At 45.6% G+C, this 13,779-nt stretch overlaps 1 protein-coding gene across 2 annotated transcripts in view; it reads left to right on the forward strand.

The window, feature by feature from the left end:
* Positions 1-12,812, forward strand: part of LOC135911497 (uro-adherence factor A-like) — a 97,238-nt gene extending 84,426 nt beyond the window's left edge. For both annotated transcript variants that reach the window (XM_065443825.1, XM_065443833.1), the window contains 3 exons: positions 3,503-3,570; positions 6,660-7,076; positions 11,421-12,812. In XM_065443825.1, coding sequence (XP_065299897.1) covers positions 3,503-3,570; positions 6,660-7,076; positions 11,421-12,410 — 1,475 coding nt within the window. In that variant the 3' untranslated portion in view covers positions 12,411-12,812. The remainder of the gene's footprint in view (positions 1-3,502; positions 3,571-6,659; positions 7,077-11,420) is intronic.
* Positions 12,813-13,779: the final 967 nt, after the last annotated feature.

Below are 13,779 nucleotides of genomic sequence, written 5' to 3' on the forward strand. Positions count from 1 at the left end.
CATTGAAGCGAGTGTTGTCGTCTCAGTTTTTTTTTCAGCAGTAGACGGCTCTTATTTGTGAGTGCGTGTTTATTCTTCGTATCCCATGCGTTGGCGCGGTGCCCAAGCTATTCACTCTGCACACGAAATGTTTTTAAGCATTAAATGTTTTTAGCTCCCGTTGTCGGCGATCTTCAAGTGACCTTGAGCCGTTATCCGGGCACTCAGAGAACATCAGGGCAAGTTGCGAGAACAAAGCGAGATCACCCAGGTAACCAGTCAAAACTTTTTAAAAAATTCGATCTCTGGCCCCTGTCGGGATCCCACCGATGCCACCAGCTATTGTATCCGCACCGATGGCACCGGCTGTTGGAATCTCAGCGCTGCCACCAGCTGTCGGAACCTCAGTGCTGACACCCGTTGTTGCAATTGGACCGTTGGCGCCCGTTGTTGCAAATGGGTCACAAGCCCCAAGGGTAGCGTTGGCCTGGCGGCCTGGGGCACACTGGAAGCATCCGAAGGTCCCAGCAAAGCATGAGGCGACTGCTAACAGAACAACTTGTTTATTCTAGCATCGCAAAAGAGCGGCCGGTCAGGTCGACCGAAGTGGAGAGACGGGAGAGCACGTTACTCAACAGAAGAAATCGGAGCCTCTCTCCTGGCGTCCGGGGGCAGCTGCTCTTATACTCTTGGCGTCGCGGGCAAGAAGGAAGGTCACGGGACGACACCACGTGACAGCGAGGCACGGACGGACTGAGACATGTAGAGACGAGTGTAGTGACGCATCAGCCGGGCCGGCGCCGGTCAGACCTCCTCGCTTCACACTTGGGGAGCTCCTCTCCCCGGCTGCCGCGCTTTGACAAGCGTGGGCACACACACACACGCACACACAAAGACACGTGGCACTGAACATGCCGGGACGCGCTCGGCTGGGATGCGTCGCGGCCGCTCCGAACGGGCCAAAATATCAGCCGCTTTGAACGAAGCCCCGGCGTACGTTGCATCCGCGCCGGCTTTACCGCGCGTCGTAGGCGAAACGTAACACCCCCAACTCTTTGTACAGGATCGCATTATTACATACGCTTGTTACAACCCAAAGAAGTAACAAAAATATATTGCTTCCGAGTTCTTCCTAATGTTTGTTCACAATATCACCCAAGCTGTAACTTCTAGCACGCTGAAGTTTTATTTTTCATTTCCAATAGGGCGACGTTCAAAAGGCAGATAAGGGCACAATACACTTCATCATCTTTTGGCGCTGAGCACTGAGCGCCAGCGGTCCGTGAGTTCCGCGGCACGATTTCTTTTTTAATTTTCTTCATAATTTAGACATTTATTTCCGAGCTCCATTGGTTTTGTCTTGTTTTTCCATACCACTTCTTGCTTTTTTTATGTTATACGCGATGTTAAGGGCGATGTGCGGGTGAAGTTTAAAGTACGTGGGTTAATTTCGGGCCTTAATTGGCGGAAATAAATTATAGTACGATGAAGTCGAGGGCTCAACGGAAACCCGGCTGGTCGGGATGAAACATGAAGCCATAAAACGAGAGACACCAACCAAAAGAAGTGCTAAAAATTTATCAATCTTTAAGACGCTGCGGCTTCGCTACGGAAGCCTTATTCACAATCTGAATCTGAAATGATTGTGAACAAATCTTCCGTAGTGAAGCCGAAACGTCTTAAATATTTATTCATTTTTAGCACTTCTTTTGACCGGTGTCTGTCCTTTTATTGATTCAACAGTACGCGTTCGAAAACGTTGTACTCGTACAAACGCTATTCGCATTACTTCACGGTGTCCTAGGCGAACCACACGTACCAGCGAGTTGATATTTAAAGAGAAAATGTTATATCAGGGGTGATGTTAGGACAAAGTTTAAAGGTCGCGAGTTAGAGTTCTGTAAATACTTACAATATACTCGTTTTCTCCCTCTTTAGAAGATGTTATACAAAGCGGGTATAACGCCTTCTTGTGGTCCTGGGAGGACCAAATATGACACCGAGTTTACATTTGCAGGGAATGGATGTCATGGACGGGCAAAACTTAATGCATCTGGGCTTTGGGAAAAGTTAGCATTACAAGCGCTCGGCTCGAAAGCAACAATATTGCTGGAAATTGGGTTGAAATTCTACAAGGTCTCGTAAGTCTTCCCTGTTCTACTATTGTCCAAAACCGGCGGCGCAAGAGAGGGTAATGTTCAATATAGATTCAGGCTCATTGCATTAATTACACAGAGGGACAGAAATAGGCCAGATCTGAACAAATAGAAATTTACTGCGTGGCAAACGGAGCTACATCGTACGCAAGCTTCATCTATTGTTTCTGTACTAGCACCTCATGGCTGCTTTAAGACTTCTTTTTTCCGGCACAAATATGGGAAGGTGAGCCTAGCTGTCTTGTGCACTGTGGCGCTATTCCTTTTTGTAGCGCTTGCGGTCCTTCGATGTTGTCCGGGCCTAGTTGAATGAAGCGTGAAGTTTTCAGAAGAGAACGTCCAAGGCTCGACGACGGTGGCGGTGCCTTGTCATCGAACTTGCATATTTCATTATACCGCCGTTACGATGACATGCTGGCGATCATTTCTCTTTGCGGACGGGCCATGGCTCTTTGCGGACGGGCCATCGTTGGCGCGGAGTGCGGGATACAGCTGTTCGCAAATGAGCTTCATAATGATCGACATGATTATTATTTCTGGTTGCGGACGGTACATGGCTGGACATTTTTCTAATGAAATATGGTTTTAAAAAGAAAGTTAATACTGGAAACGAAGGACCCTGCTCGTCTCTGTGCCCTTCTGGCCTTCTTCCATGCTGCCAAGTGTGAACCTAGGAAGCCAATAAGGGTTCTTATTGAGCAAGACACCGTTGCGTTTTTCGTAACGAGTGCCATACTTAGGCGTAAGCGATATCGTATGCGAATGGGACCGACCGCATAGTGTTCCCAGTCGTTGTGGTCTACTCAAAAGATTCCTGTAGTGCGCTTAGTGAGTGAAGAAAAATTAGGCGGAAATATAAAAATCAGTTTTACAGTTTAAGGTGTGCTCGAAGTTAAGCGTGTTCGGAAACACCTCATGTTTTCATGAGGTTATCTTTTACGATGTACCAGTCACGGTGGCTTAGTGGCTATGGAATTGTGCTGCTGAGCCCGCGAGTTCGCATTCCGGCCGCATTTCGATAGATGCAAAAACAAAAACGGCAGTGCGCTTAGATTTGCACGTTAAGGAACCACAGCTGGTAAAAAAAAAATCGGGTGCCCTCCATTATGGCGTCCCTCTTTAACCGACTGTGCAGTTTAAGCGTGCAAAACCCCACAGTTTAATTTTATTTAGTCTTTCTGAACCCTTCTCTCCGGAGCTCTGAAGAAAGCCCGAAAAGTATTCAAAGAAGTGGCGTCCCTGCGCGCTAACGTGTCTCCATTGCAGAGCCCTCAATCGCGGCCTTGTTCGCTGGTCATGTACGCTGCATAAATTGTTGTAGGCACACGCATGCAGTTCTTGTTCAAAATACATGCTTCACTTTGCAGGAACCAGCTCGGCACTAGGCGAGGATCCCACCGAAGAGGCTGCTCAACAGGGCCCGTCAGTGAATCAGGTACGATGCAAGCCAGAGGGCTTGCAGATGAGACTGCAATGAACTTAATGAAGTGGACTTCACCTTAATGATAGGTGGAGAGGTTAACCGAGGTTTGGCATGTTACTACAGGTTTAATATACAGGGTGTCCCAGCTAACTTTAGCCAGAGGTTAAAAATACGCGAATTCCACGTCGCTGGACGGAACCAAGGTAATGTTGTTTGCCGTCGCTTGGAGGCATTCAAATTATTTTTTTCATTGCGCCTAATTAGATAATTAGTCTTAATTACTAAATCAACTTCTCAATTATTAGAATTAGATGAAAAGTGTCAATGAGAAAATTGCAGAGCAGCATGAAAAACTCCCGATACAGCTTTATGTTGCTCAATACGTGCTACATAAAAGTCTTTTCCCGAGCGTGAAAAAAGCCCGCGAATACATGCAAAATTGCCGCGAGACTGGCCCTTTGTACTTTGTGTGTACTTTGTGTATATTCGCGGGCTTCTTTCACGCTCGGGAAAAGACTTTTATGTAGCACGTATTGGGGTCATTCCACGCCAACTGTCCTAACCGCCTGGCGCTCGGGAAAAATCGTTTCTCACAAAAAATTACGAAAAAATTACACGCATGTAAGCATTACTCGCCCAGCATTTTCCCAAAATATTTTGAACGGAAAAAATTTGGCCACGTGAGTACCATTTCAATTGTGCGAAATGATGAAAAACCAGGTGCTAAAAACAAATTGGCCAAAAATCGACCATTTCGCGTATTATTTCAAAATTTAGGGTTTTGCGTTGCCTGAACATTGTTTTTCATTATAAAACAGTTGCACACAATAACTTCATATTTTTTACTCCTTAGCACCGAGGTGAAAATGCGCAAATTCTAGTGTTTTTGCGAAATTTTTCACGAAAGACCAGTCAGGATTAAAGGAAACCTGAAATTAATCTTATAAAAATGTCCCTAAAACTTACTATCTTCCAAAATTTTATTCTCGCCTATGTGCTGCTCACAGGCTCCAATTAAAAGCCTGAATTAGGCAAAAGCATTATTTTGACCTATGTTCAGACATTAGTAACACACTAAGGTGATCCATGAAAAATAAGCAGAAGGGCGGATATCATGAGAAGAATAACAGCTTTCGCCACAGAAATTTTAATCAAAGTAACCTGCATTTTCATCGAGAAAAAAAATTTTGAATTTGAGTTTCACCACTGCATTACTTTGGTTCGCGCTTCCACTTCTCTTGATAGCAGGTTGGGGAGAAATACAATCCAGGGTGGCGCGCATGGTGGTCTGTGTGGTGAGGAATAAAAGCCGAGATCATCAGGATTTCGTAAGAATTTGAATTTTGAAGCTATGCTTACTTCAGGTAGCTCGACATTGCGCACTAAAACACTACTGGAAGAATGCATATGCAACTGGAATGCCAATGCATCTCGTGGGACAAATTATTGCAAATTATTATCACGGAACTGGTGTTGTCCAGAGAATTCGTTCCAAGTGGATACGTCGTGCGAACTCCACGGCTGTTATTCGCAGACTGAAATATGCGGCGTAAAGTAATTAATTAAGAATTTACCTAGCCTAATTACGCTAATTATTCAATTGAGCATCTTGATTTCTCGTAGAAGTAATGGCCGCATCATCAACTAATTTATATCAAGGGTTAGAATTGTGCAATCCGCCATGGGTAACCAGCGCTGAAGCTTCGCGTGCCGACAGCAGCGCCGTAACACACAGCCTAGCGAGCGGTAGACACAGTTTCCAGTAGCACACGCAGTGATTTCGTGTCAGCAAATTCGCCGACTGTCTTGAGTCACACTTTTCACGGCTCCTCAAACGGCAGGGAACCGACGTGCTAGGACGTAGCAGCGCATGCGCTCTGCGCAGCGCGCATGGCCATGGACAGAACTTGGCTGGCCGTATCGGGCTAGACAAGCATTGATACAGGCGCACGTTTCTTATCGTTCAATATGTCGTGCCATCTTCGTAGCCTCCCTATCGGACGGTTTCAGCATATTTTAGTAACGCATGCAAAATGTCGTAGCGCCTCCTGGCCAGCGCTGGTTCCCCATAGGGAATGTCTAAACAATTTGGTGCAGCTGAAAAAAAATGCCCCATATATATATATATATATATATATATATATATATATATATATATATATATGTACAGCTCTCCCATCCTTTCTCTACCATTACGACGTGACCTGCTTCTTACATTTCAGATACATACACTTTTTCCTCTTTGACACGTCTTATGGTAACGCATTAAAATAAACGCACACAAACACGGAAAAAGTTTATTGTGAGCACCATGACATGAACAAAGTGCAAAGTGGGCCTTTACTGCACCGTAGATAATCAAAATGGTATCCATTGACCCGTTGGCTGCATCAGAGATCGACATTTTGTTTAGCTGCGGTGTCGTAAACAAAAAAGCGTTACCGAGACATGTGATCTGATCCAAGTTCGGTCTTGGTCATGACGTCGCTATAATGTCGACATTGACAGGTTCGACATTTTAAACACCAACTCAACTATACAATATTGTATGTTTACCAGTATTCGTATTTACTGAGTGTCATCCTTATAGGTCCGCGAAACGTGAAATTGAGTTTCTGCAACTTCGAAGATATGCATCAGTACTTCCTTAAACATGTTAAGATAACCTGGGGCCGAAATTTAAAAGCTATCTGTCGGTGAAAACTATTTGTCATTGGTCGGTCGAGTTCCCAAATATGTTCGCTTTCACGATTCACCATAGCCTGTTCTTGAACGGTGCGAACTGATTTGCAAATACGGGCCTCTATTTCATACGTACTTATGGCGGTAAAATATTAGTATGATATCTACCAGCAGATATTGACTTGCAAGAAGTGTCACTGTTTACTCCAACTGGGCGTTTGTATTCTTGCGAACTATATTGGCACTTCATCGGGTTACCATGAGCGCAACGCGAGGCAAACTAAAACGCTGCAGTTGTAGAATGCACGTGCGGATCGCACCCTGCCAACTCCTCCCCTCTCAGTGGATTAGGAAGAACGCGCTTCAGGCGTGAAAGCAGCACTGTTGAAGACGCGAATGCACACTCTACGTGTTTGCAGGTGCCAGACACAGCCGACCTCAGCCGTCGCCCGAACGGTTTTCGAGAGAATGCTCGCCACTCGCTGGCCTCGTCGTCAGAGAGTCCATCACACAGGTCGGCTCCTGAGGCGCTGGCCTCAGGCCACGACGGCAGCGAGAGTTCCAGCATCAACGACAGCGAGCACGTGGCCCTGGGCCTGCGGCTGCCGCGCAGCTGCTGGGCCCGAGCGCGAGACACGCTGTCCACGTCGTCGGACAGCTCGTGCTTGGAAGACGACTCCTTCACGCGGATGGGTCTGAGCAGTGGCGGAGCCAGGCGACTGGGCGAGTCGCATGACTGGCGCCGCCTCGAGAGAGACCACGGTCGTCGCGTGAGCTGTTGCGGCGACTACGAGGATGACGTGTTCAACGATCCCTCGTCGACCTCTAGCCTCGAGGTGCGCTTTGACGCTTATCGGAGATGCACCAAATGTGCTGGCACGGCACACAGAAACTAACATAGCCACCACGTTCCTTCACAGCCTAGCTGCACAGTTTAGACGTAGACTTTTAAGACTTAAACGTAGAAATTAGTTTGTTCAGCCCATGTGTTTCACCAAACAGCAGTACTCTTCGGAACACTTAGCGGGAGCCTCCCAAAAACACATGCGCACCAAAAGCGCACGGCCTGGACCTCACAGACATGTTATATTAACGCGATGGCGTTAAGGGCCCCAGGTCGCAGTAAATGCCGTGTCGGCGTCCCGTGTCCAGCGTCGACCATCGCTTTGGCAAAAAGTATTCCGGACCATGGAAAAGAAACTTGCTATGAGTAACTACTTAAGAGGAAAAAACGAAATAAGGAAATAAACAATTTATCATGGTAACTCAAAGGGAAGCTCTTTTCGAAGGGAGATCAGGATGCCTTAGAACACGCACTTCCAAAGCGAGATACAACAAGGAAGAAGAATAATGTGCTTGCTGCGGCAAAGCAAACGATGGAGCATGTTTTATTAGAATGTGAAGATATCTGCCCAACGGTCGAATTAGGCACCTCTGGCCTCCTCGAAGTCCTTGGGTTCAGCGAGAGCAGGGGGAAAGTAACCATGTCCGCAGTAAAGATTGGTAATAGGCGATCGGAAGATTGGTGGAAGTAGGGAAATAGCAAACAGCGGATGCGTACAAAAAACAAAGTTCACAATAGGGGCCCAGAAAGTTCGGTTATGGTAATTTGTCATGGTTGTTTTTTTTTCTTTTTTAACATAGGTAGGACGTTAGACAATATAATAATAAGAGGTTGGTGGCGCCACCCACTGCCCTGTTCCAAAGGAGACCCTCATAGTATCCATCCATCTTCACGGCCTACGCAAGCAAAACGACGCGTTTTTACCAGAAAGGTCGCCTTCATGCATAGCGTTCGCCGCCAGCGTTTTCCGGTAAACATTACGGTTACATAAGCTGCAGTTGTCGGGAAGTGTGAGAAGCTGTCAGGGATCTTTGAATGCTATTGTGTTCCACTCTTAAAGGCGAAGCTTAAGCGTCCTCCAAATTTTTTTCTCATGCACGCTTACCGCCGAACAGCGTTATTTACCTCTGATAATAGCCGATTGACGGCGTTGCCTGCCATCATAAGAATCACATATACTCACCTGAAGCGAGAAGTTCTAGTTCGACCTAACTGCTGTTTCTCGAGCCGTCTGACGTCTCCAGCGTTGGGGAGAGGGATGGACCTTGGTTGCTGGCCACGGACACCTCCCACACGTCGCGAACCCTTTTGCCGGATTCACGTAAACGTCCTGATAAATAAGGAGGCTACTACGACTGCTCTGCGGTCACTGTTTACGTATGTAATTGGTTGGGTTCAGGCGTGTTGTGCAAGTCAGATTTGCCTCGGCAAAATTAGGCACTTAGCCAACAATATTTTGATGCGATTAGGACAATTAGGCTACTTCATCCACTTTGGCGAGATGTTTCAGTTTGCTATCTAGCCCCTGAAACGTCGCTCTCGCTCGCGAAAGAAAAAAAAGAAAGTTATATGTTCAACAGTTGGTTTCGAACTCGGCTCTCGCAGCACTGCATCCCTTTGCTCAACCCTTAGGCCATGGGCGCACGCCAACAAATACCAACAAATCCCAAATAACACTCTTACCAGATTCAGTCGTGCAAGCCAGCGCTTGGAGATGCTTGGCACGTGAGTCGCATCGCATCGCAACAAATTACTGATAAAAGTGTGAAGGCGCGCTCTTCTAGCTGACAATGAAAATCAGTTTTACACCTGGAAAATAAGTCTATGCAATCGCACCGCAGTTCATTCGAAGTCGATATGCTGAACCACAATTCTACAGTATCAGCGGGGCAAAATTGACTGCGGTTGGGAGGCCGCATTGGTCAAGCTTTCTTTGTGGCGTCCGCGAAACTGAAGCAATGGAACTCTCAAAATGACCACTACAGATTGCCAATGAAGGTGTCTCCAGCACTATGGTGAGTCGCGACATTGTTTGAATGCTGATCGCATTAGCATCGATAGTCATCGTGAGATGGGTGCTGCGGATTTTTTTCCCTGTATACATCCATTCAAACTCAGTGACATTAACAACAGTTAACACTCACACTCATCGCTAGCGAGTAGCAACCTATCGCAAGTGGTTGGCAATTCATAGTGATATTATCACAGTACTAACGAAAACACAGCTTTCTTCTCTGCATTCCAGCAGTGACGTTTCTGAGAAAGGCAGCAAGCTTTTTGGTATCTGTATTTGTGCTGGGCATACCCTCACAATAACATACATATTCAATTATTATAAAAGGTGTACAAGCGTGTATATTGTGCCTTTCACCACTTATTTTATTTAAGCCGGGAAGGTAAACCAATGAAATAGGACGGCAGACTGTTGGGCTAGTTGTGGTGGCATATTGCGCTGAGCGGAAACATTTGTGGGAAACGTAAAAGAGGCAAGGCCGACAGGACAGACGCTCACCAGCCAACCCAGGATTTATGGAAACCTTCCTAAGGCGCAGCACAGGCACACGTGCTCTGGGGAGTACGCGCATGCGCTTCGGACAGGTATATAGGGCACGGAGAAAATACGAAAGGGAAAAAAAAACATTCACGTCATATCAGCGATTATCTTTTGCTAGTCAATGCATAAGAGTCGAGCTGTCATCTGACGGACATTAAGAAAGACACGACCATGAGAAGATTTTCTCTGCACCTGTTAACGTAGCGTAGTTCTTCGTCTATCAAATGCACTGGAGGCATATTGATGCACGAGTGAAAAAAGTTGTTAATCTAGCCAGCTTCCAAATTTTCGCGCAGCAGCCTACCCTTGCTCCTTCTGAGTACCAAAGTTTACAAGCTGGTCAGAATAACAGTATTTTTTACTCCTGCATCAGTGTACAGTCAGTGCGCTTGACAGATAAAGAACTACGTTATCTTAACAGATGCAGGGAAATTATTTTAATGATTGTGTATTTATGTCTGTACGATGTCAACTCGGTTCTTAGGCATTAACTGCCAAAATATGATCGGTGATACGTGTGTGTTGTTTTGCATTTTTTTTACCTTCAGTATATGTCCCCTGCCAGGCTCGTCCGAAGCGCACATGAGTGCTCCCCAGCGCATGCTTGCCTCTGTTGCTCCTTAGGAAGGTTGCAATAAATTATCGGTTGCTATTGACTGATTGCTAGATGCGCAAAATTGGGAAACAGGACAACACACAAGAAGGGGCACACGGAAAGACCGAGCGCTAGTGAGTGTCTGTCCTGCCTGTCTTGCCTCTCTTCATTTTTCCACAAATTTTTCCGCTCAGCGCAATGTTCAAAACCAATGTACTTAAGAGACGCCGTCCAAAATGCGTCTGTGTGTCGAATCCGGCATTCTATACGGTTACTTGTTGGAAGCAACGGATTCAGGTCTCTCCAACACTCCCTAAAACTTTTAAATTGACATCACGTTCAATAAGTCATTAGATTTAGAATATGCTTCATTACATTACTTATTAATAACTTATGCGCAGTGAAAAATATTGAGAACTGGATGCGACGAATAACTTCAATCACACAGAATATTTCTTTCTCTCTTCTTTTTTTTCTAAAGTCGTGTAGCTTGTAACCCGCGCACCTGTCAAAAAACATTTTTTCTTTCATTTTGTTAAGAGTAGGAATTTCGTATATTTTTTTTCCACTGTCAAACGAACAAATGAGAATTGCTTTTTACCTCTTAGCTTTATATATATATATATATATATATATATATATATATATATATATATATATATATATATATATATATATATATATATATATATCCATAACTATTTCGACAACTTTGAAACAATTACGCTCGTGTTCAAATAGTGGCACAGGGTAGCGCTTTGTTATCGCAGGAAGAGTGAGACGATATTTATAAGCGTACTTCGTTCAGAAGGGAAAACTAATAAAAGCCCCGTTCGAAGAGCCTTAACAACATTTGCGCCTCTATAGCCATGAATGTCACTCTCTGCTTTGTAAAGAGCTATTACCCACAGTGGTTGCTCAGCGGCTATGGTGCTGCGCTCCGAAGCACGAGTTCACAGGATCAAATTTCGTTGGGGGCGAAATGCAAGAACGCCCGTGTGCCGTGCATTAGGTGCACGTTAAAAATCCCCAGGTCATTAAATTCAACCCGTAGCTATCCATTATGGCGTACCTCATAATCAGATCATGGTTTTGGCACGTAAAACCCCAGACTTTTTTTAACTATTGCGAATGTATTTCAGTGCCGCGTCCTAATGATCGCTTCTTTCTTTTTTTTGTATCTGCAGGTCGCGTACAACCTCGCTTGGAAGAGCCGTGATCGTCATGACCCAAGTGCTGCACATAGACACACATCTAACACGACAGATGCGCCAGCCCGTCTCAGTCAGGACCTAACATTTTCGTTCCCCCTACAAAAAGCGCGTTCGGATTCGCCCACAAGCTGCAACGCCAGAAATGAAACGGCTGATCTTTGCAGAAAAGAAGGACGTCTTAGCAACAGCCCACACCGCATTTCATTCAGTCTGAGTGATCATGATCATGCAAAGACAGACCGAGGTGCACTGACTGACGTAACAGAAAGGAACTACGAATCTACGTGTAAGTCGAAAGCAGAGAGGCGTTTTAGAAAAGAATGTTCATTGACGGATCATGAGCATGACCAATCAGACTTGTGGATTTGCCAGGAACCTTGTCACTCTGAAGCTCAAAGAAGCCACAAGCCCTCAGAAAGCACATCTTCAAGTCTACAGAGCCGGTCACGGGATGCTTGCCACAAAGGCTCGCTAACGTCAAGCAGGCATGGACAGAGTTCTTATTACATTCCACATACATCGATGATGGTACCTGTGGCGATGCCACAGAGCGCAAAAGAGCTTGCTTCATCGAATCAAGAAGTCACTGCTTTTACTTCTGCAGCCGGCAGCCCGCCCTCCCCTCGTTACAACATAGCAGCTGGTAACGTAGATGCGCTTTTAGAACAGAGCCAGAAACTGGAATTTTCCCATGAAGACCCGACGACGCAGCATCCGAAGTCCAGACAAGAGCCTACAGAGAAAAGTTTTCTTTCACTTAGATTACGTCGTCCAAAGAAAAAAGACTATTCGGCCATTGGGCAGCTCTGCCGACAGACCTTGCCCCTCTCTATTAGTGACGAAACTGAATCTCCTCCGGAAACACTGAATTCAGTGTTGGAGAGGTCTGCGTCGCCAGTTACGGCAAGGTCGCGTTCATTCAGTAGAACGAAGTGGCTGCCTCTTTTCGTAACCAAATCATAAATTCAGCACTGAACCCAGGACCACTAATACCGGTGGTGTGTATGCCACATTTATTGGGTCCCTTCAGTGCTTATGAGAATTTTTATAGATTTGAATGCCATACGATCCAAGCGCCGTCCCTGGAGCAACGCCGCTGGACTATGAACATTTACAACGGCCTTTCGGGCTAGATGCCGCATTCTTTACCTGATCGAGAAAAAAACAGAAAACACGTTACAGAGGATATATTTAAAGCTGCACAATGTTTTGTCCAAAGTCACGCTTGCCCCCACCTCCCACCATAACAAAAAACAAAGAAAACGTGTAAATCCCTTCTTTTCACATCGCTTCGTTCCTGTACACATTCTTTTTTCTCATTGCACATAGTCGCTCGTTACGCCGAGAGTAAAGGTGCATGTAATAGATCTGGCATGGTGTGAATTTCTATAGCGCAAAATATTCCTTACCGAATATGTACGACTTTCGTTCCTTCAAAGGTAAGTAGCATAAATTAGCTGCTGCAGACAACTTGGCCGTACAGCTTGATTGACGTCTTTTGGAACTTCGCAGAAGCGTCGCACACACGCGAACCTTTTTTCACTGACTCTGTCAGGATCACAGAACGCCACTGATGCAGCTCACCTGTGCTGCGTTTGTTACAGACAACGAAGAGAGTCAATTGGCGCCCTTCCCAGCTCCGAAAGTGAATGAAAGGGAAAACAACGCAATACGTACATGAATATTTGTTTTTGCACTTCGCCGAGTGAAGTCGGTAAAAAATATCCAGGTCCGATTTGGAACCCTCTTCAAGGCAGCTCTGGTGTCCAACTGCGATAAAATAATGCAGGAAACTGACGCATGGTATCATTTCCATGGGTAATACTCACCACTGCATAGTGAAATCAAGTGTATACGGTTTTCGACTGCAAAACAAATTAGCCGGAGGAAGTAAAAAACAGCCTGTTCCTACGGGAGCTCCATGAAGCACGAATGAAACGCTGCAGCTGGTGCAACCTGCAGCGTCGCTCACAGCCATCGTGCGCAAGTAAGAGAATTTTTTTTATTCCATCTATCTACTTAGTTTAGTTAATTAGTTGAAATTCATTGACGAGCAGTAAAACTATATGTCCTTGGACCCGTGGTAGTTGCGAAAGCTGTAAATTGTTACTGAAAGCATCGAACTCAATAGTTTGCGCCCATCAAGGGGCCTTCTGTGCAGTTCTTTTCCCACGCTAGACAGAAAGGACGAAGTGATAGAAAGGGTCAATGAGGACGTCTGATGTGAAAGGGTTGAAAACTCGGGCAGACGATAATAAAAAGAGGAATTGTGATACAAAAATTTATGAATGACATAAGGAAACTATTGGCAGTGTTCGCGGAATAGCTAACA

This window comes from Dermacentor albipictus, chromosome 1 (assembly GCF_038994185.2).
Source record: "Dermacentor albipictus isolate Rhodes 1998 colony chromosome 1, USDA_Dalb.pri_finalv2, whole genome shotgun sequence".
In the NCBI taxonomy this organism is placed as follows: domain Eukaryota; kingdom Metazoa; phylum Arthropoda; class Arachnida; order Ixodida; family Ixodidae; genus Dermacentor; species Dermacentor albipictus.